The sequence below is a fragment of the Coregonus lavaretus genome (assembly GCF_964263955.1).
Source record: "Coregonus lavaretus genome assembly, contig: HAP1_SCAFFOLD_563, whole genome shotgun sequence".
In the NCBI taxonomy this organism is placed as follows: domain Eukaryota; kingdom Metazoa; phylum Chordata; class Actinopteri; order Salmoniformes; family Salmonidae; genus Coregonus; species Coregonus lavaretus.
Genome location: NW_028161406.1, coordinates 74,337 through 98,885, shown reverse-complemented (window position 1 = coordinate 98,885; position 24,549 = coordinate 74,337). Strand labels below are relative to the sequence as shown.

At 43.0% G+C, this 24,549-nt stretch overlaps 1 protein-coding gene across 1 annotated transcript; it reads right to left on the bottom strand.

The window, feature by feature from the left end:
* Positions 1 to 10,844: 10,844 nt before the first annotated feature.
* Positions 10,845 to 18,269, bottom strand: LOC311120720 (XK-related protein 8-like; the record flags this gene model as incomplete). The annotated part of the gene is made up of 3 exons (XM_084195298.1): positions 10,845 to 11,593; positions 15,792 to 15,979; positions 17,947 to 18,269. 3 exons carry the CDS (start codon positions 18,267 to 18,269, stop codon positions 10,845 to 10,847), a joined length of 1,260 nt encoding a protein of 419 aa, XP_084051424.1.
* Positions 18,270 to 24,549: the final 6,280 nt, after the last annotated feature.

Here is a 24,549-nt window from a genome sequence, read left to right as displayed (position 1 = left end):
ACACAAGTGGCTCAGGTAGTGCAGCTCATCCAGGATGGCACATCAATGCGAGCTGTGGCAAGAAGGTTTGCTGTGTCTGTCAGCGTAGTGTCCAGAGCATGGAGGCGCTACCAGGAGACAGGCCAGTACATCAGGAGACGTGGAGGAGGCCGTAGGAGGGCAACAACCCAGCAGCAGGACTGCTACCTCCGCCTTTGTGCAAGGAGGAGCAGGAGGAGCACTGCCAGAGCCCTGCAAAATGACCTCCAGCAGGCCACAAATGTGCATGTGTCTGCTCAAACGGTCAGAAACAGACTCCATGAGGGTGGTATGAGGGCCCGACGTCCACAGGTGGGGGTTGTGCTTACAGCCCAACACCGTGCAGGACGTTTGGCATTTGCCAGAGAACACCAAGATTGGCAAATTCGCCACTGGCGCCCTGTGCTCTTCACAGATGAAAGCAGGTTCACACTGAGCAAGTGACAGACGTGACAGAGTCTGGAGACGCCGTGGAGAACGTTCTGCTGCCTGCAACATCCTCCAGCATGACCGGTTTGGCGGTGGGTCAGTCATGGTGTGGGGTGGCATTTCTTTGGGGGGCCGCACAGCCCTCCATGTGCTCGCCAGAGGTAGCCTGACTGCCATTAGGTACCGAGATGAGATCCTCAGACCCCTTGTGAGACCATATGCTGGTGCGGTTGGCCCTGGGTTCCTCCTAATGCAAGACAATGCTAGACCTCATGTGGCTGGAGTGTGTCAGCAGTTCCTGCAAGAGGAAGGCATTGATGCTATGGACCGCCCGTTCCCCAGACCTGAATCCAATTGAGCACATCTGGGACATCATGTCTCGCTCCATCCACCAACGCCACGTTGCACCACAGACTGTCCAGGAGTTGGCGGATGCTTTAGTCCAGGTCTGGGAGGAGATCCCTCAGGAGACCATCCGCCACCTCATCAGGAACATGCCCAGGTGTTGTAGGGAGGTCATACAGGCACGTGGAGGCCACACACACTACTGCGCTTCATTTTGACTTGTTTTAAGGACATTACATCAAAGTTGGATCAGCCTGTAGTGTGGTTTTCCACTTTAATTTTGAGGGTGACTCCAAATCCAGACCTCCATGGGTTGATACATTTGATTTCCATTGATCATTTTTGTGTGATTTTGTTGTCAGCACATTCAACTATGTAAAGAAAAAAAGTATTTAATAAGATTATTTCATTCATTCAGATCTAGGATGTGTTATTTTAGTGTTCCCTTTATTTTTTTGAGCAGTGTACCTTACGGCAATAACCTGTGTGCACGCGGCATGCTTTGTTCTTAGGTAGTTCTTTATGAGTTTTAGTTCAGAAAACGATCTCTCTGAAGCCACAGTTACAGGGATGGTAAAAACAGCTTGATTGTCGTTAGGAACATCAGGAAAATAGTAGAGACATTTCTTAACTACCAATGCTGTGCTTTTCACAAGGATGGTTCCCTCTAGCTCCCTGCAGCTGGTCTGGGCGTGTAGTCAAGGACACGGGATAGAGATAAACATGAGGAATAGATAGACCTGTATTGTTTCAAATTTCTCGTTGCTTCTGAGTAACCTGGTCACACGGTCAAGACAGAGTGACCACCGTTTTTCAGTTCATCCTGTCTTCTACTATCTCCCAATGGCACAGCTGTGTAGCGATATGGGCCTGTAACTGAGCTAACTTTATCACTTGTTTGTGCGCCATGACCCCGATACACATAGCCACAAGAAGAAAACAAGGTAGCTCCTGATCTGCCGGGGAGGGGTGGAACCAGCCATGACTAAGCATTTTTAGGTCCACTATATAAGACGTCAGCAGTTCCTGTTCGTTGAGCTCTCACTCTATTCACTTCGGTGTGGGTATTGTGACCAGCTTCCTTATCGACACGTTTTTAATAAAGCTAATATTCTGATTGGTGATTGACCTGGTCTCTCCTCATTATTGATTAAAATATCCACCACAATAGGAAGCTCTTGGACAGGTCGTCTGGATACAGGACAGCCAATAAATTGGCAGATGCAAACAGATTATCATCGTCTTTAGTGGACAACAGTTCTTGAGGGCTCAAACAAAACAAAAAAAGTGGTTTGCAATTTTCTTCATACTGGTGAACCAGTGTTTGAGTTGTGTGGTTGCAATATCAACAGTCCCTTATCTCTGGTGTACAGTATCTTGGCATGCATCATTCAAGACTACATTTAAATTGTGCGAAGCGCAATGGACAATGTCGCAGGAGGACTTCAGAGTTCAACAATAAAATAGTGGCTAAATTTATCCTCAAGCCAACTACTTTCTCCCTCATTGTTAGGTGATATAAAACGTTTGGTGTTCCTCTGTAGCTCAGCTGGTAGAGCACGGCGCTTGTAATGCCAGGGTAGTGGGTTCGATCCCCGGGACCACCCATACACAAAAATGTATGCACGCATGACTGTCAGTCGCTTTGGATAAAAGCGTCTGCTAAATGCCATATTATTATTTATAAATAGCAGCTAAATACTGTATATAGCTATAGATAGTAGGCTACACTGCATAATGAAACAATCCATAAGCACAACAACTTGGGCGTATAACGCGAACGTCTAGCAACCCAGAGATTGCGAGTTCGAATCTCATCACGGACATCTTTAGCATTTTAGTAACTTTTCAACTACTTACTACTTTTTAGCTACTTTGCAACTACTTAGCATGTTAGCTAACCCTTCCCCTAACCATGTTAGCTAACCCTTCCCCTAACCATTTTAGCTAACCCTTCCCCTAACCCTAACCCTAACTTTAACCTAACTCCTAAACTTAACCCCTAACCCCTAGCTAACGTTAGTCAGCTAGCTAACGTTAGGCACCTTGCTAGAGATCATAACATATCATACGTTTTGCACATTTATAACACATTGTACGTTTTGCTCATTCGCAACATATAATAAGAATTGTAATTCGTAACATATCATACGAAATGGGTGACATCCACAAATTAATAAACAAACGTAACATATTGTACTAAATGTAGTGTCTCTGATTTATGTACAGAATAATACAAAATGCTCTGAGACCAGGTTGCAGCCCTCCACCAATCTGTCATAATTATGGCTAAACCCTGCCCATTTCTACAATGTATCTTCTTAAAATCCGATTTAAAACCTAACCTTAACCACACTGCTAACCTTATGCCTAACCCTAAATTAAGGTTTTCAAGAATTTGTAAGCCCAAGTTCATATGCAGTGTTCACATGCTAGTCGGAACTAGGAAACTCGGAAATGACCAACTTGCTGATTCGTTGAAGGGGGGGGGGGTTAGTTCACGAAAGGCATTTTTTAAAGATACTCTGTGGGAATATTTAAAATACACACACCATTTCTGTTGAAAATGGAGAAAGAGGAGGAGTTGGACCGTTTTTCGTGCCCAAAGTCGACCATTAAAGCTAATTTCCTGCAATTCTACACATTTTGCCATTGCTTATGACATGTTAATTTGCTATCTGGTGGCCTCCAACCCAATTTTTTGTTGTTGATTTTAAATAAATTATTGTGGGGGACAAATCGATCTGTTATGAATATTGGGGTGAACATGTCCCCCCATCTCCCATAGCAATTTTGCCTGAGTCAGATTAATATAATAGTTTGATTTAAACATTTACATGCTGTGCAAGAAGAACGATTTCCCTAATAATCTTATTTACATGACATCTGAAATCAGGCTACCTGATGGGATTTTGATAAATGCACAAAATCTAAATATAATGCACCCAATCAAAATAAACGTTTTACCGCAGCGACCCCAAAGAATGATGTTTCCACCTCCATGCTTCACGGTTGGGATGGTGTTCTTGGGGTTGTACTCATCCTTCTTCTTCCTCCAAACACGGCGAGTGGAGTTTAGACCAAAAAGCTCTATTTTTGTCTCATCAGACCACATGACCTTCTCCCATTCCTCCTCTGGATCATCCAGATGGTCATTGGCAAACTTCAGATGGGCCTGGACATGTGCTGGCATGAGCAGGGGGACCTTGCGTGCGCTGCAGGATTTTAATCCATGACGGCGTAGTGTGTTACTAATGGTTTTCTTTGAGACTGTGGTCCAAGCTCTCTTCAGGTCACTGACCAGGTCCTGCCGTGTAGTTCTGGGCTGATCCCTCACCTTCCTCATGATCATTGATGCCACACGAGGTGAGATCTTGTATGGAGCCCCAGACTGAGGGTGATTGACCGTCATCTTGAACTTCTTCCATTTTCTAATAATTGCGCCAACAGTTGTTGCCTTCTCACCAAGCTGCTTGCCTATTGTCCTGTAGCCCATCCCAGCCTTGTGCAGGTCTACAATTTTATCCCTGATGTCCTCACACAGCTCTTTGGTCTTGGCCATTGTGGAGAGGTTGTAGTCTGTTTGATTGAGTGTGTGGACAGGTGTCTTTTATACAGGTAACGAGTTCAAACAGGTGCAGTTAATACAGGTAATGAGTGGAGAACAGGAGGGCTTCTTAAAGAAAAACTAACAGGTCTGTGAGAGCCGGAATTCTTACTGGTTGGTAGGTGATCAAATACTTATGTCATGCAATAAAATGCAAATTAATTACTTAAAAATCATACAATGTGATTTTCTGGATTTTTGTTTTAGATTCCGTCTCTCACAGTTGAAGTGTACCTATGATAAGAATTACAGACCTCTACATGCTTTGTAAGTAGGAAAACCTGCAAAATCGGCAGTGTATCAAATACTTGTTCTCCCCACTGTATATAGTACAATCTGGACAGGTTGATATCAAGATTTTAATTAGGTAACATCACACAGTGTGACATGATAATCGTAAAAGACTGAATCCGATGTACAGTATGCAAAGGCCTTTAGTAATGTCTCTAATGCCGTGTTCAAAACAACTGGGAACTCGTAAAAATACGAAATCATGACGTCAGTGATCTTCAGGTCGGAAAAGTCGGAGCTCTACTCTAGAAAGAGGCCAGAGTTCCCGAGTTGGAATTCCAAGTTGGATGACCGTTCAAATAGATTTTTCCCAGTCGGAGTTCGTTTTATTTCTGTGTTCCCAGTTGTTTTGAACGCGGCATAAACTCACTTTAGTCGAGTCTTCATCTACTTGGTCGCGTTGTTTCGCTGTAGGTCTATTTGTTCCTCTCTATTGATCAATCTAGTATTTGCCATAACATGCAGTTGCCAACATAATCTTTCAGTTATTTCTTGACTTTAGAATCGTGTTCTTTCCTATTTTAGAGGCATATTTTTTGTAAATAAAGGGAATGCCAAAATGGATCACCTTTTGTCCATGGTCATTTCTCATCAAGATCAGGGATAAAATATCCTGTCCATATTTGAAATATGTAAATCAAGTCAATCGTGATTGAGTTATATAATGTATATGTTTTATCAAATGAAAATGTAGTCAAATAGTAATTTCAAATGGCATATATTATATTATTTTGCAAATAAAGGTGAAACGTTTGAATGAAATATAGGCCTACTACTTCTGTATTGTTATATCCCTAATAAGTATTTTTACATTCATCAGCCTTACGGTTTCTGATGCTCCTGATAGGTCAATATTGAATTGGGGGCGACAGTAGATATCCTAGAAGCAGCTGTCTGGTATCATAATGGTCACCTTCCCCTGATCAGACGTTGCATGCATCAACCAATGGATGTGTGCCACGTCATCGACTGTTTCATCAACTGACAGATTGCTATAACATATGATGTGGTTAGCTAATACGTAAAATACATATCCAGGCGTTGTAAGATCTGGCAGGCGTCAGGCAACGCCTGGGCAGAGGAACGCGCCCAGATCTTACAACGCCTGGATAGGTATTTTACATACAGTATCAGCTAACCACATCATATGTTAGTAGTCCCCTGTAGCTCAGTTGGTAGAGCATGGCGCTTGCAACGCCAGGGTTGTGGGTTCGTTTCCCATGTGCACTCACTAACTGCAAGTCGCTCTGGATAAGAGCGTCTGCTAAAAGTTATGTCGCGTTCACTTACTAATTGGAACAAGGAAACTCTGACATGCAAACAGGTTGAACAAGGCAGGTGTTTAACTACAACCAGTTAGCAAGTTGGACATTTCAGAGTTTCCTAGTTCCGACTAACACGTGAACGCAGCATTATAGCAATCTGTCAGTCGATGACGTGGCACGCAAACCATTGGTTGATGCGTGCAACGTCTGAGCAAGGGGAACGGGACCAATCACTAGACGCGGTAACAATGAGAGATCAACTGGGCCACATTCAGTAGTCGAAACGTTGCAGATAGAAATGCCACGAATAGAGCAGACTTGATTCCTTATGCTACCTGTCAGAGAAGCATGTTTGTTCCACATAGCATATTTATATCTGAACTTTACAAAACGTTGCGTCCTGGTGAACATGCCCGCCATCTGCTGGTTTATTCTTGTGGGGTTTTTTGGTATCAAGCAAGTTCGCTTTTATATGCAGGTGCATGTAATCTCCATAGAGATGTATAGAGATAGCAACATTGTATCTGTGCCATTATGGGCAGAGCCATTGAGGCTATCTCCATCTTAAAATAGTCCATTTTCTTCTTCGTTTGAAAAAAAAAGTGTAAAGTTAATATTGGTGACTTACCGCCACCTGCAGTGCTGGAGTCTTGAACCAAATCGTGTCATTAATTAATTTTGGCCACTTGATGACGGTCAAACTAGGCTTAAAGCCATTTACAAACTAGGCAAACCAATTTGAAGAAGAACAGAGTGCTCTGATCATTGGCTGATCGCTCCCAACCCATAGGAATCCCCACCCAGTTAACTACCTTAAAATGGTGGAAACCCTCAATGGTAATGTCCATGCAAAAACGCGTTATTTCCAAGTAATGATCTCTATATATCCCTATGGTAGTCTCCCGTTATTAGCGTTTAAAGAAATCCAGCAGTAATGTGTAGCACAGCGCTACATTCTGCCCGTTGGTTTTAATTGGGCCAGTAATGTACATTTGCATACGACAGAGTATTTCAAGTTGTAGACAACCTGATCAGATAGTAAACAATACTATTAAAGATTAAAGCAAATTAACAAAGTTATTGAAGTCACTATAGATGGGTTATCTGACAACGTCACAAAAAAACGATGGGCACGCTTCAAATGGGGAAGAAGTCCATGAGTTGTTGTGATTCTGGAAGGCCAGATAGCTACCAACAATGATAAGAAACTGCCATGTGGGGAATTGTAAGTGACTCATTTCAGTTAGTTTCATCTTGTTCTTGATACCATGTCTTGCTTTGAAGTGTTTTGACTGATGTCATGTCAATGCTAATATGGCAAAAATTCGCTAGCTATCTAAACAACAACTGTAACGTTGTATTTGAGAGACAACAAGTGCTCATTGTGCAAATGTATTTACGTTTTCAATAAACATTTGGAGACTAAATATAGTTTACATGTTGTTAATCTAAGCCCCGTCTGTTTTGCCCCATAGTTGCGCACGCGTCAGTTTTGTTGCTAAACAACCAACCCATCTATGGGTCCTCATGTACAAAATAGTGCACTTCAACTTACGTCACGTTTGAAGACAGAGATACACTATATATACAAAAAGTATGTGGACACCCCTTCAAATTAGTGGATTTGGCTATTTCAGCCACACCCGTTGTTGACAGGTGTATAAAATCGAGCACCCAGCCATGCAATCTCCATAGACAAACATTGGTAGTAGAATGGCCTTACTGAAGAGCTCAATGACTTTCAACGTGGTAGCGTCAGAGGATGCCACCTTTCCAACAAGTCAATTCGTCAAATTTCTGCCCTGCTAGAGCTGCCCCCGGTTAACTGTAAGTGCTGTTATTGTGAAGTGGAAACTGCCTCTGGAAGCAACTGTTCGTCAGGAGCTCCATGAAATGGGTTTCCATGGCCGAGCAGTCGCACACAAGCCTAAGATCACCATGCGCAATGCCAAGCGTCGGCTGGAGTGGTGTAAAGGTCGCCGCCTTTGGACTCTGGATCAGTGGAAACGCGATCTCTAGAGTGATGAATCACGCTTCACCATCGGGCAATCCGATGGAAGGATCTGGGTTTGGCGGATGCCAGGAGAACGCTACGTGCCCCAATGCATAGTGCCAACTGTAAAGTTTGGTGGAGGAAGAATAATGGTCTGGGGCTGTTTTTCGTGGTTTGGGCTAGGCCCCTTAGTTCCAGTGAAGGGAAATCTACAGCATACAATGACATTCTAGATGATTCTGTGCTTCCAACTGTGTGGCAACAGTTCGGGGAAGGCCCTTTCCTGTTTCAGCATTACAATGCCCCCGTGCACAAAGCGAGCTCCATACAGAAATGGTTTGTCGAGATCGGTGTGGAAGAATTTGACTGGCCTGCACAGAGCCCTGACCTCAACCTCATCGAACACCTTTAGGATGAATTGGAACGCTGACTGTGAGCCAGGCCTAATCGCCCAACATCAGTGCCCGACCTCACTAATGCTCTTGTGGCTGAATGGAAGCAAGTCCCCGCAGCAATGTTCAAACTTCTAGTGAAAAGCCTTCCCACAGGAGTGGAGGCTGTTATAGCAGCAAAGGGGGGACCAACTCCATATTAATGCCCATGATTTTGGAATGAGATGTTCGACGAGCACATGTGTCCACATACTTTTGGCAATGTAGTGTATGCGAGCATTACTCATATGAGATGATATTATACTCACGTACTGACGATGTCAATATGTGATGCCTTGGAAGTACACTTGAGGACCTTTTAAGAAAATAATATTGAAACCACAGATATAAACCAAAGATAAGACATAACCCTGGGATTTTAATAGGCCAGCATTACACGCTCTTTAAATGATGAGGTAAGAGAAAGGTTGAAGTGTTGACCTTCAGGGGAAAAGGTTCACACAACACATTGTGTGACAACAATCATGTGCAAGAATGAATGAGATGACAGTTAAACTATGGAATATCGAGTTCCATTCTGCAGTGTCCAATGTTACATACCGAAAACCTTAACATTCTAGGAACATTACTTCACAAAGCCACAGGTATGGCTATACATCAAGAACATTGTCCAGAACATTGGGCCCTGGTCAAAAGTAGTACACTATAGAAGGAATAGGGTGCCACCTATAGGGAATAGGGTACCATTTGGGACCCAGACATACAGTGCGATTAAAGAGTAACTGTATTAAAAGTTCCCTCCACGTGTACGTACAGTGTAAGCTTACATAGATTTGATACAAACAAATACAAATGAAGCTGTTGGATGAGTGAACGTCACCGTAATTATTGGTTGCACTGTCTGCACAGTTACAGACAAGGGAGTTAAAAAAGAGCAGAACAGTAACAACAGGAAAGTGAGAAATGTAAATAAACGTCAAATAACTTTCAGAACACTGTAGATAGGTAACAACCTCCCAAATTCACACAATAATACAAACGGATAAAATAGTCCCATTATTTATTCTTCTAAACATGCAAACACTTCCTCGCAGCATGTTCAACGGTGGTAAAACATAGTTGATATCGTACAACAGGCATCATAAATTACCTTTGGCGGCATGAATGGTGACAGGGTCGTTTCACGAAATGAGTCCCTTTTTGCGTCCCTTTAATATTTTAAGTAGAAATTTGTGCACCAATATTGAAATTTACAAGCCTGTTATATTAAATGAAGTGCCATTTAATATTGACCAAATCGAAAATTCTATTAACTGTGTGTTTTAATATGAATTAACACTTGCTAAAGTGCCAAAGCATTTTGACATGTCCCTCTGTGCACCCTTTTTATTTTAATTTTTTATTTTTTCACCTTTATTTAACCAGGTAAGCCAGTTGAGAACAAGTTCTCATTTACAACTGCGACCTGGCCAAGACAAAGCAAAGCAGTGCGATAAAAACAACAACAGAGTTACATATGGGGTAAAACAAAACATAAAGTCACTTCTAGGAAGATTTTAACATTTCTCCAAGTTTTTACCATTATTGTAAAGCCCTAGTGATTTTGTTGCTATTATTTATTTAATGTTATTAGTGATTCATTTTAAGGTAAAAAACAACAACAACCTGTCCTCATTTTAAGGTCAATCCTGTTACGTGAACTAAACTCTCATTTTAATATGATTCCTTTTTAAATATTTGTTTCAAAATAAACATTGAACATCTAATAGTCAAATCATAGTGTAAATGCAGGTGAGCTAGTTCTACTCTTTTTGGCCATTTTCTGGTGTTTTGTGGTGGAAAACGGAGCAGGTCAAGTATAACACGTCTATCTATTGGTAACAGGGTTGACAGGCTAGAAATGTTTTAACAATTTAGATAGTTCTGTGAAGTTTGCAATCAATTACCCCTCCCTGTTGTACACACGAAGCTTCCATTCCCCCTGTCACAAGGGGATTTATGGCTGATTTAAGATGAAATAGTCAAACATGTTACGGTCAACCCTGTTACGGTCAACCCTGTTACTTTATTTGGCACTTAATAGGCAGTCACTATAAGTCATTTCTTTATTTATGAAAGAATATTACAATTAGGTGAAATCAAGTTTTTTTTCACCAACTTACACTACACAAAAGGGACTCATTTAGTGGAACGACCCAGCAGCTGTTTCCTAACAACTGTAATTTCGATCAATGTAACCTCCGACCCAAATGGCACCCTATTCCCTAGATAGTGCACTACTTTAAATCAGATCCCTATGGGCCCTGGACAAAAGTTGTGCACTATATAGGGAATAAGGTGCCATTTGCAACGAAACCTCTGAGCTTATCACTGTTTCCCAGAATATGCTAATTGTAACATAAAGTCTGGTTTACAATGAGTTGTGCAGCGCTTTATTTATACAAAAATACAGCATGAAAAACATAAATCGCATGTAAATAAGAGTCTAGTTCAAGCACATCCAGTCAGACAACAGTGTTGGCCTCGCGCCCGTTCGTCTTACTGAGCTTCCTGGTTTGCTCCTCGGAGTAGAAGTGAGTGGCATGGCTTGCCATCCTCTTGTTATGGAACTGGGGACTACTAGCCTCGGGGGTGACGGTTCTGAACACCACCTCCTGACCATCAGGCAGCTCCTCTCCTACCACTGCCTCCCTGACGGGGGGCCTCCACAGCGTGGGGTGAAAACAGCAGTAGTAGAGGGTTTTAAACAGGACTCCCATCAGGTAGGTGAGGGGCAGAGTGGCCAGCAGGATGGGGGCGTAGGACTGCGTCAGGACCGGGTCTCTGTAGAACCACCATGTGACCAGCAGGATCCCTCCGTCCGTGGCCATGAAGGAGTGATAGATGATGCTCCTCCCTCTGGTCCCTCCCTCCGCCACGTTGAACCAGCTGAAGTACCAGATGAGACCTACGGTGGCCCGGTAGAGCCATTCTCCGCCGGCGCTGTCCATGAAGTCCGTCTCCTGACACCACACCCAGAACACCAGCACTGGCCAGATAAGCAGGAAGTGGGCGGCCACGTAGGAGGGCAGGACTGTGGCGAAGAGGGCGACTGATGCCACGCGCGGGGCGATGAGAAGCAGGTTCCACAGGAAGTAGACCAAGGCGGAGCCCCAGCCCTGCTTGGCCTTGTCTGGGAGGAAGGAACGCAGGGAGCGGTGGTAGTCCACCACCATCCAGGCTATAGAAGTAGTTGACGCCACGACACTCACACCTACAAATGAGATGTGAAACTATCACAACAATGAAAAAAAGAATTGATATGCCAAATATGACTTTGTGGTGCTTGGAATAGTTAAGCACACAGAACAAAACATATCCTGAAATTTGAGACTAATGTAGTCACGAAAGTTCAATCAGTAAGGCTGGTCTGAATGGATCGTCACTTTTCATTCATTTAGTAAACTCATAATTTACATTGCTCCCTAGCTCACTCATCAGCATAGCAAGTATTTATAAGGTATTTTAAACTGGGTGGTTTGAGACCTGAATGCTGATTGGCTGACAGCCGTGGTATATCATACCACGGGTAAGACACAACATTTATTTTTACTTCTCTAATTACGTTGGTAACAAGTTTATAATAGCAATAAGGCACCTTGGAGGTTTGTGGTATATGACCAATATACCCCCACTAAGGGCTGTATCCAGGCCCTCTGCGTTTCGTCGTGTGTAAGAACAGCCCTTAGCCGTGGTATATTGGCCATATACCACACCCCATCGTACCTTTCTGCTTAATTATACCATGGCATTGTTGAATACTCCTTTCTGATTGGTTTGAAGGGAAGGGTATTCTAGAGCGTGCATTATTTCCCTATAACTCACAGTATATTTACACGGTAGAATTCAATGGCTATAGTTAATATTTCCTTTTTTTTTTTTTTTGCTGCTTGTGAAAGCAAAAGTCGAATTGAAAAAGGTATATGGCTAGGACTGATGGTTTTGGTAGCTAAACTAGCAAGTCTGTTTGTTTGGTTACCACGGCAACCACTGTAGCTATCTAGTAAACTTGCTAGCTACTTCAGTGGATGTTGAACACATTTCTACCGGCATTTTAACACATTTCTAGAGGTAAATGTGTTAAATTATAGCCATGGCATAAAAGGGATAATCAACTCAGGGCTCTATTTCCGTTCTCTGGAAAATAATGCAACACCGTGGAAAGTCAGTTAGACTCCGCTAGCGCGTCGTAGAACGCACCTTCCACATCGTTCATTATTTTCCGTCTCTAATGTTACCTCATCAGTATAGCCGGTATTTATAGGGTAGTCATTATAATGTTACCTCATCAGTATAGCCGGTATTTATAGGGTAGTCATTATAATGTTACTTCATCAGTATAGCCGGTATTTATAGGGTAGTCATTATAATGTTACTTCATCAGTATAGCCGGTATTTATAGGGTAGTCATTATAATGTTACCTCATCAGTATAGCCGGTATTTATAGGGTAGTCATTATAATGTTACCTCATCAGTATAGCCGGTATTTATAGGGTAGTCATTATAATGTTACTTCATCAGTATAGCCGGTATTTATAGGGTAGTCATTCTAATGGTCACTCATTAGCATATAATATATTTATGGTAATGATTATAACGTTACCTCATAAGCATAGCAGGTACAGTTGAAGTCGGAAGTTTACATACACCTTACCCAAATACATTTAAACTCAGTTTTTCCACAATTCCTGACATTTCATCAGAGTAAAAAAATCCCTGTATTAGGTCAGTTAGGATCACCACTTTATTTTAAGAATGTGAAATGTCAGAATAATAGTAAAGATAATTATTTATTTATTCTTTCATCACATTTCCAGTGGGTCAGAAGTTTACATACACTCAATTAGTATTTAGTAGCATTGCCTTTAAATTGTTTAACTTGGGTCAAACGTTTCAGGTAGCCTTCCACAAGCTTCCCACAATAAGTTGGGTGAATTTTGGCCCATTCCTCCTGAAAGAGCTGGTGTAACTGAGTCAGGTTTGTAGGCCTCCTTGCTCGCACACGCTTTTTCAGTTCTTCCCACAAATGTTATATGGGATTGAGGTCAGGGCTTTGTGATGGCCACTCCAATACCTTGACTTTGTTGTCCTTAAACCATTTTGCCACAACTTTGGAAGTATGCTTGGGGTCATTGTCCATTTGGAAGACCCATTTGCGACCAAGCTTTAACTTCCTGACTGATGTCTTGAGATGTTGCTTCAATATATCCACATCATTTTCCTTCCTCATGATGCCATCTATTTTGTGAAGTGCACCAGTCCCTCCTGCAGCAAAGCACCCCCACAGCATGATGCTGCCACCCCCGTGCTTCACGGTTGGGATGGTGTTCTTCGGCTTGCAAGCCCCCCTTTTACCTCCAAACATAACAATGGTCAATATGGCCAAACAGTTCTATTTTTGCTTCATCAGACCAGAGGACATTTCTCCAAAAAGTACGATCTTTGTCCCCATGTGCAGTTGCAAACCGTAGTCTGGCTTTTTTATGGCGGTTTTGGAGCGGCCTTTCAGGTTATATCGATATAGGAGTTGTTTTACTGTGGATATAGATACTTTTGTACCTGTTTCCTCCAGCATCTTCACAAGGTCCTTTGCTGTTGTTCTGGGATTGATTAGCACTTTTCACACCAAAGTACGTTTCTCTTCAGGAGACAGAACGCATCTCCTTCCTGAGCGGTATGACGGCTGCATGGTCCCATGGTGTTTATACTTGCGTACTATTGTTTGTACAGATGAACGTGGTACCTTCAGGCTTTTGGAAATTGCTCCCGAGGATGAACCAGACTTGTGGAGGTCTACAATTTTATTTTATGAGGTCTTGGCTGATTTCTTTTGATTTTCCCATGATGTCAAGCAAAGAGGCACTGAGTTTGAAGGTAGGCCTTGAAATACATCCACAGGTACACCTCCAATTCACTCAAATTATGTCAATTAGCCTATCAGAAGCTTCTAAAGCCATTACATTATTTTCTGGAATTTTCCAAGCTGTTTAAAGGCACAGTCAACTTAGTGTAAACTTCTGACCCACTGGAATTGTGATACAGTGAATTATAAGTGAAATAATCTGTCTGTAAACAATTGTTGGAAGAATTACTTGTGTCATGCACAAAGTAGATGTCCTAACCGACTTGCCAAAACTATAGTTTGTTAACAATAAATTTGTGGAGTGGTTGAAAAACAAGTTTTAATGACTCCAACCTAAGTGTATGTAAACTTCCGACTTCCAACTATATATGGAAGTGTAATAATGTTACCTCATCAGCATAGTGTCATGTCTTTCCTCCCCCTTTACTATTAGCAAGCGTGCGGAATGGCCTTTATCTATTAACTTCAGCCTATGAGCATGGCACACTAAGGCAATTCCACCACGTTTGCTGATTAACCTATGGGCTCACCCGTAATCACTTTCCTTTCCTTCAACCAATGGGCTTGAATCTTGGGGAGTATTTATGTCAATTCAAACCTTGTGTCTCCCACTTGCTGTTTAGCAGCAACGGTCTTCAAACGACCTTCCACCTCCAACGGAAGGCCCGTCATCGGATCCCCGTTCCGCCCAGCATAGAGCAACCTGTCATCAGCGTATGGCTCTGAGCAGCATTCCTCTGAGACAAGGCCTACCCCAAACTATTCAATCAAATTCCATATTGTATTCTGTCTCTGTTGTCATTCAGTTAAGCCTGTCCTCAATTTAAATGAGATATAGAGAGAAAATGGTGTGTAACCTCAATGTGTAACTAACACCTTGTGTAAACTATTCTAAAAACTCACTGAGGGCCACAATGATGGTATGAGGAACGTATTTACACTTCTCAATAACCTATAGCAGGGTTCCCCAATAGGTGGCCTGAGGGCCAAATTCAGCCTATGGGTGATTTTATTTAACCCCCCCCCCCCCAAGTTTTGTGAGCAATTTTTTGTTGTTGTTGTGTGTTTTTAAATACTTTTGGACATAAATTACCGTAAAATCACCAGGAACTCATCTAAAGTTATTTTTATTGAGGGAATCTGTTCCCAAATATTCCCACACATTGAGAGGCATAGTGTGTGATTATGCCATACTATGTGATCGTATTTCCCTGTATCTGTTTGGGCTTCTTGCAGTCCATTTGCAGTGTAAAATGTAGTCATAAATATGTTCCGGCCCGGCCCCGACCATCCGCTCAAGAAAAAAACTCAGCCTGCTGCTGAATGTAATTATGGACCCTTGGTGTACAGCATCAGTGGTGCATTCTACTCCAGTCTGGTGTCCAGAATAACAGAGAAGTGTCCCAAATGGTACCCTATTCCCTATTTGGTCCAACTACTTTAGACCAGAACCCTATGGGCCCTGCTCAAAAGTAGTGCACTATAAAAGGAATAGGGTGCCATTTGGGATGAACCCCCCCCCCAGGTGTAGAGGTGACAGCAACTCACACTGTACCGTCCTGGCCTCGTTGGTGTGCAGCATGATGTGGGTCATGAGGGTGAGCTGCGGTGCGCTCTCACAGAAGGTCTCGATGAGGCGCAGCATGCTCAGGTCGTGGGTCAGGTACACGGCGAACCCCGAGCCCTGCTCCCTCCGCCACCACACACAGAAGCCCTGCCATATGGCTGAGATGTGTCTGTGAACAAACACTATCTGTTAGTAGGAGCAGCAATCAACAACAGGAAAACACCTGCCAAGGACAATAGAACATGGACATCATTCCAAAAATGTATTCCACTTAGCTAACTTATCATCTGTGTAGATGGGCAGTAAGTTGACCAAACTGTAAGGTCCTTATACCACGACCTAAATAGTTTTAATTCCCATCTTGTGTGTTACTAAGCAGCAATAAACAATTAGACACACCCGTCATTGCCAGAGAACAGGGTGTAGACATAGGCCTATTTACCTCATTCTAAAATATGTCTTCCACTTGGCAACGTATCATCTGTGTAGGTAGGGAGTGAGGTTGTCAAGACAGAGCACACTGGCCTTGGCTACACAGCTGACAAAACAGGGTGGTCACATGATGGTTTCTACACAGCACACTGGCCTTGGCTACACAGCTGACAAAACAGGGTGGTCACATGATGGTTTCTACACAGCACACTGGCTATGGCTACACAGCTGACAAAACAGGGTGGTCACGTGATGGTTTCTACACAGCACACTGGCCTTGGCTACACAGCTGACAAAACAGGGTGGTCACATGATGGTTTCTACACAGCACACTGGCTATGGCTACACAGCTGACAAAACAGGGTGGTCACATGATGGTTTCTACACAGCACACTGGCTATGGCTACACAGCTGACAAAACAGGGTGGTCACATGATGGTTTCTACACAGCACACTGGCCTTGGCTACACAGCTGACAAAACAGGGTGGTCACATGATGGTTTCTACACAGCACACTGGCTATGGCTACACAGCTGACAAAACAGGGTGGTCACATGATGGTTTCTACACAGCACACTGGCCTTGGCTACACAGCTGACAAAACAGGGTGGTCACATGATGGTTTCTACACAGCACACTGGCTATGGCTACACAGCTGACAAAACAGGGTGGTCACATGATGGTTTCTACACAGCACACTGGCCTTGGCTACACAGCTGACAAAACAGGGTGGTCACATGATGGTTTCTACACAGCACACTGGCCTTGGCTACACAGCTGACAAAACAGGGTGGTCACATGATGGTTTCTACACAGCACACTGGCCTTGGCTACACAGCTGACAAAACAGGGTGGTCACATGATGGTTTCTACACAGCACACTGGCTATGGCTACACAGCTGACAAAACAGGGTGGTCACATGATGGTTTCTACACAGCACACTGGCTTTGGCTACACAGCTGACAAAACAGGGTGGTCACATGATGGTTTCTACACAGCACACTGGCCTTGGCTACACAGCTGACAAAACAGGGTGGTCACATGATGGTTTCTACACAGCACACTGGCTTTGGCTACACAGCTGACAAAACAGGGTGGTCACTTGATGGTTTCTACACAAGTCAAATGTTATTAGCTGTGCATGAGCTGCTCTGTGAGCCTCAGTATTAACATGACAAATGGGAACTCCCTGACATGTATTTCTCTTATTTGGAAAGATGGCTTAGGAAATCCATTTCATAGGCTACATAAAACCTGCAGAGGAAATTATAGTTATTATTATAATATGGCCACATTATTATGACCAAATAATTGTAAAAAGGTTATGCCCACGCATCAGTTTCATGGTGCATAGAAATTATGAACTACACTGTAGCCATAGAATAAATCAATGTATTTCCCAATATGTTAAATCAGTTTAGATGATATATTTTAGACTACAGTGTCTAGTACACTGTGATAAAACAGGGTGTCGTTGACAAACATCCACATGAGAATCACGTGCATGCAAGTGTTTATGGGGCGGCAGGTAGCTTAGTGGTTAAGAGCGTTGTACCAGTAACTGAAAGGTCGCTGGTTCTAATCCCCAAGCCGACTAGGTGAAAAATCTGTCCTTGAGCAAGGCACTTAACCCCTCTGCTAAATGACCAATTTATTTTTCTTTATTTTACTAACTTCTCTGATCAAAATAAAAAGTTAGCTACCTGCAAAAAAATCCGAGCTGAAGTACATGTAGCAGGAATGAAAGTTTGATGCAGCCTCCCAAGAGGACATTCTTGGCAGTTTGCTCATCGAAACCCTCCAGCTCCCGGTCGTATTTGAACCAGAACCAGCTAAACATCTGGACCACGACCGAAGACAGGACCATGAGGCCGATCAACACTCCGAACCAGAAGAAATCCCCACGCGAGTAGAACTCCGTAGCGACCCAAATGTCGGATCCCACGTCAAACAAGAAAGTACACACACCGACTACCGAGAAAAGAAAATCAAGCCATGAGTACTTCGAAAACATTGGGCTCTCCATAGTTCAATGTCCCTGGTCCGAACGCTCTCTAAAGTTTTTCCGTTAGCTTTCTTGCTTCATGCATTTGTTGCACCATCTTTAGCGCAAATATCCGCTATCATGAGCAACCGAATTTTACAAGTCTAAAAAATCATGTAATCTCGCGCATGTTGTCCAATGCATCTGTTAGGAAATGTAAACTGTAAACATGGAAGACAACTTCTAGTTACGTTTGAGGGCAACAATTTAGCGAGGACAGACATTGTCGCTAGCGATCACATCTCCATTGCAACGTTGATCTCAAGACTAGTTTGAATGGTTGCCAGTGACGTGTGTCCCACGCCTGTCCACAACGATCAGCATCCAAATGTATAGAAGCCCCTCCCACAACAATACATTGAAAACATCCGGATAGTGGACAGAGAAGACTCATAACTTCAGTGTAAAAACGGAAGATCTTTGGATTGACCACCCTGACCCCACATAAGATCATGATCATTCACATGTGCTGTGGACAAATCCACACGTGTGAACAACTATGCAATGAACAAACATAAATACTGTAAGCTTCTATAGGGCTACTACTTGGGTGGACAAGTAAACTTGACATTTAAATTTGAGTCATTTTAGACTTTCTTATCCAGAGTGACTTAAGGTTAAAGGTCCAATGAAACCGTTTTTATCTCAATATCAAATCATTTCTGGGTAACAATTAAGGAGATTACTGTGATTGTTTTTAATTAAAATGGTCAAAAAGAAACAAAAATAATAATTTTTGCTAGGACTGTCTGGGAGTGGTCTGAGTTGGGAGGGGAAAACTGTAACTGAATTAACTATTGAACACTATGGAATAGGAATTAAAATGAACTACACTACTACCCCAAAAATTGCCTCCCAGATCTGTTCGTGCTTTTGCCTACTCCAAGTTAAACATGGCATGACAATACTATAAAGGGTTTATCATAGTCCAAAAGGTGGATATTTAAGCAATAAGGCACGAGGGGGTGTGGTGTATGAGGATGGGTACTGGAGATTCGCTGGTTGGGAATTGTGGAGAGGTGCAAGTTCGGGCTGTGCATCCCCCACAGATGGTGGTCTCAGAGTCATGTCACAATGGAACACCTGACTGGACACCTGACTATTGTGTCCTAACGTCTGTGGACTATGATTTACGCTTAAAGGCAGACTCAGTAAGTCCCAAATAAAATATTCAAATTTTTTTCTGGTTTAATATGTTTCAAAATGTATAGATGTATTTGCCATTTGGATCACTTCAAAGTGCACGGGGCCAGTTGCACCTTGAACTAGGCATACTAATGTTGATGGCATGCCCACTTTTATGCACGACCCTAAATGGTGTTCAGGAATACCCTTAAAATTGGACTTTTCCCACACCTGACACCTGGATTGACATGTCCTCGGTTTTCCAGAAAATTGGGCCACTTTGAAAATGATCTCGAGGTTTAAAAATGTATTGCACGCTGGTTGCGGGTTTTGGGGCTACTTCTAAATTGCACCGTGGCCGCCATGGCTTTTCTCTTTAAAAAAATAAACAATCTAGCCTATTAATTTCACTGTGACCTGCTGCTGCTGACTATCAAGCAGTAATGCAGGCTGTTCCTGAGTGAGTGCTGGGGCGGGAGCAGTGTTGCCAACTCATTTTCAGGGGAAGTTGCTAGAGGCAGGTCGATTTGTTGCTAAAAGTTGCTAAATTATGTTATGATGGCATTGCGTGATGACGTCATTACGCAACAACGTAAAACTGCGTCATTACGTAGAATACACAATAACGTTACTCAAATTTACTGGCAATCTCGTTGACAAATATGATTTGACGTTTGTTAGTTTAGATTTGTTTGTCTATTATCACATATTTTTATTTGTAAAAGTAATATAAACACAACACATTTTATTTGATCAGATATTTTTATTTTTAAACACAGCACATTTAATTATTGAACACATTACACATTATTGAACAATTACATTTTATTTATTTTCTTATTAACTAGTAAACCTACACATTCTGAACAATTATAGTTTTAAGCAATGTATTGGTAGTTAGTTAACATGCTACCTAACTGATCAACAGTTATATGTACAAGCTAATAACAAGGTATATATGCTATCTTATTGAACAAGCAACTTAACTAAAATAATGATGTGTGGGCTAGGCATCTTTCTCCAGCTCTCTCCAGGTTGTTGTGCTGCTTGGCTGGCCTGCTGCTGCCTGTGCACGAGCTGAGCGTGTGTAGAAGGATTACTTTATCCTATCCCAGGTATTCCTTAAAGAGGTAGGGTTTCAAATGTCTCCGGAAGGTGGTGAGTGACTCCGCTGTCCTGGCGTCGTGAGGGAGCTTGTTCCACCATTGGGGTGCCAGAGCAGCGAACAGTTTTGACTGGGCTGAGCGGGAACTATGCTTCCGCAGAGGTAGGGGAGCCAGCAGGCCAGAGGTGGATGAACGCAGTGCCCTCGTTTGGGTGTAGGGACTGATCAGAGCCCGAAGGTACGGAGGTGCCGTTCCCCTCACAGCTCCGTAGGCAAGCACCATGGTCTTGTAGCAGATGCGAGCTTCAACTGGAACAGGAATCTTTGAGTCGCATGGTCATTTTGTCAACAAGGCAGCATGGTTCATCATCCAGAAACATACATAAATTTTCCATAAAATGTCTAACTAGTTTTCATTGGGAAGGCATATAAAGTGTTTTTATTTAAAAAATGAATTCATTTTGCATGGGAAAACACTGAATCCTAGTAATTAGGCCGAATACACGTGTTTAATTACGTCACTTTTGTTTTGAGCCGACTTCGCGGTGGGCTTTGAACGGGGCCCCTGGCTCACGCCCAGGAGGCAGCCCTGTTCCAAATCGAATGCAATCAACTTTCAGCCGATTCGAAACACACTTCCACAGGCGCCCGGGTGGAATTAATCGAACTCCCTCATTGGTGTAGAGAGAGCGCTTGCAGCAGGCAGCAGAGTCACGTGAGTGAGAGGAGCACGCGTTGTATCCTGACCGCCCCAGTCCTACCAAACATTGACCACGTTTACATGCGCGCAGTATTCCGGAAATTCGCTCATATCCCACTTAAGGTCTTATTCGGGATAAACTGTTTACATGAACCTTTGATATCCCATTCACGAGTGACCCTGTATCATTGAATAAACAGAATATGGGTTAAATGGAATAGGAATTGAAATATGGACACTGACAGGAGGCCTATAACCTCTCACATGTAGCATAATATAATATTAACTCCTGCAGAATTATGCATTTCTTGCAGTAAAATGATACAACAAATGTTAATTTAGCCTTGAGTGGAGAAATATGATTTATTTATTTCAGCATTTCTTGAGAAGATGCAAAAGTGTGTGTAATGTCTTATATTTGACAACGTTATGCAAGCAGCAGACAGTATTTCAACCACATAAAATACTGAAGTCTCATCAGAAACGTGTTTAATCGTTTTTTAAGCTTTTCATTTCCTTAAAACCAGTCTGATGACACAGGACCAATCTTTCCACTGTTTTTTGAGTTATTGCGTTTTCTCCAGGTCCCTAAACGAAACAGACAACGTTAGCGGTGTTAACTAGATTCATGCATTCATTCTATAGACGTAAGACATTCTTCTGCTGAGCACTACTCTTCTAAGTCAACAAATTATGACAGAAGAGAAGCTGGCCTACCAAATGTCGGAAATTATCAGCAGAAATTAGTGGTGAAAGTAGCCAGTAGGGTAGACAGTGCATTCGGAAAGAATTCAGACCCCTTGACTTTTTCCACATTTTGTTATGTTACAGCCTTATTCTAAAATGGAATAAATATTTGTTTTCCCCTCATCAAGCTACACACAATAACCCTTAATGACAAAGCAAAAACAGGTTTTTAGAAATGTTAGCAAATTTATTAAGAATACAAAACAGAAATAACTTATTTATGTAAGTATTCAGACCCTTTGCTATGTAACTCGAAATTGAGCTCAGGTGCATCCTATTTCCATTGATCATCGTTGAGATGTTTCTACAACTTAATTGGAGTCCACCTGTGGTAAATTCAATTGATTGGACATGATTTGGAAAGGCACACACCTGTCTATATAAGGTCCCAAAGTTGACAGTGCATGTCAGAGCAAAAACCAAGCCATGAGGTCAAACAAATTGTCCATAGAGCTCCGAGACAGGATTGTGTCGAGGCACAGATCTGGGGAAGGGTACCAAAAAATGTCTGCAGCGTTGAAGGTCCCCAAGAACACAGTGGCCTACATCCTTCTTAAATGGAAGAAGTTTGGAACCACCAAGACTCTTACTAGAGCTGGCCGCCCGGCCAAACTGAGCAATCAGGGGAGACGGGCCTTGGTCAGGGATGTGACAAAGAACCCGATGGTCACTCTGACAGAGCTCTAGAGTTCCTCTGTGGAGATGGGAGAACCTTCCAGGAGGACAACCATCTCCGCAGTACTCCACCAATCAGGCCTTTATTGTAGAGTGGCCAGACGGAAGCCACTCCTCAGTAAAAAGGCACATGACAGCCCACTTGGAGTTTGCCAAAAGGCACCTAAAGACTCTCAGACCATGAGAAACAAGATTCTCTGGTCTGATGAAACCAAGATTGAACTCTTTGGCCTGAATGCCAAGCGTCACGTCTGGAGGAAACCTGGCACCATTCCTACGGTGAAGCATGGTGGTGGCAGCGTCATGTTGTGGGGATGGTTTTCAGTGGCAGGGACTGGGAGACTAGTCATGATCGAGGCAAAGATGAACGGAGCAAAGTACAGAGAGATCCTTGATGAAAACCTGCTCCAGAGCGCTCAGGACCTCAGACTGGGGTGAAGGTTCAACGCAGCCAAGACAATGCAGGGGTGGCTTCGGGACAAGTCTCTGAATGTCCTTGAGTGGCCCAGCCAGAGCCCGGACTTGAACCCGATCGAACATCTCTGGAGAGACCTGAAAATAGCTGTGCAGCGACGCTCCCCTTCCAACCTGACATAGCTTGAGAGTATTTTTTTATATTTTTTTATTTTTATTTTACCTTTATTTAACTAGGCAAGTCAGTTAAGAACAAATTCTTATTTACAATGACGGCCTACACCGGCCAAACCCGGACGACGCTGGGCCAATTGTGCGCCACCCTATGGGACTCCCAATCACGGCCGGTTGTGATACAGCCTGGAATCGAACCAGGGGGTCTGTAGTGACGCCTCAAGCACTGAGATGCAGTGCCTTAGACCGCTGCACCACTCGGGAGCCCATTGGGCTCTATCTGCATAGAAGAATGGGAGAAACTCCCCAAATACAGGTGTGCCAAGCTTGTAGCGTCATACCCAAGAAGACTCAATGCTGTAATCGTTGCCAAAGGTGCTTCAACAAAGTACTGAGTAAAGGGTCTGAATACTTATGTAAATGTGATATTTCCGGTTTTTGTTTTTTTATAAATTACCAAACATTTCTAAACACCTGTTTTTGCTTTATCATTATGGGGTATTTTGTGTAGATTGGTGAGGGGGAAAAAACAATTGAATCAATTTTAGAATAAGGCTGTAACGTAACAAAATGTGGAGAAAGTCAAGGGGTCTGAATACTTTCCGAAGGCACTGTAGCCAGGGCATCCCATGATTATACAAAAACATGTCTGAAATGGTTCAAACAGACTCTGGGACAGTTCTGGGACGATAGATCAAAAATTCATACAACTAGGCCTACATTTTAGTAATTTAGCAGACACTCTTATCCAGAGCGACTTACAGTTAGTGCATACGTTATTATTATTATTTTTCATACTGGCCCCCCGTGGGAATCAAACCCACAACCCTGGCATTGCAAACGCCATGCTCTACCAACTGAGCTACATCCCTGCCGGCCATTCCCTCCCCTACCCAAGACCAATAGTGCGCCGCCCCATGGGTCTCCTGGTCGCGGCCGGCTACGACAGAGCCTGGATTCGAACAAGGATCTCTAGTGGCACAGCTACTGTACTTTGCTCCGTTCATCTTTGTCTCGATCATGACTAGTCTCCCATGACTAGTCTCCCAGCCTTAGACCACTGCGCCACTCGGGAGGCTACATCAACAACAAAAATTCAAGCAATGAGGCTGATGCAACAGATCAGAACGTTTAGCTTAAAATGTTAACAAACTATTATTTCTGCACATCATAAGCGCAGCACTGCACACATAGAAGGCTATGCTCGAATGTTCCAAAATGCAATTTGAGGGAACGCGCCTTTCTAAAAAGCACACTGGCACTGCACATGTGAGTGGTTTCATGTGACAAATGTTGAAAGAAGGGAGATCTACAGATGCAAC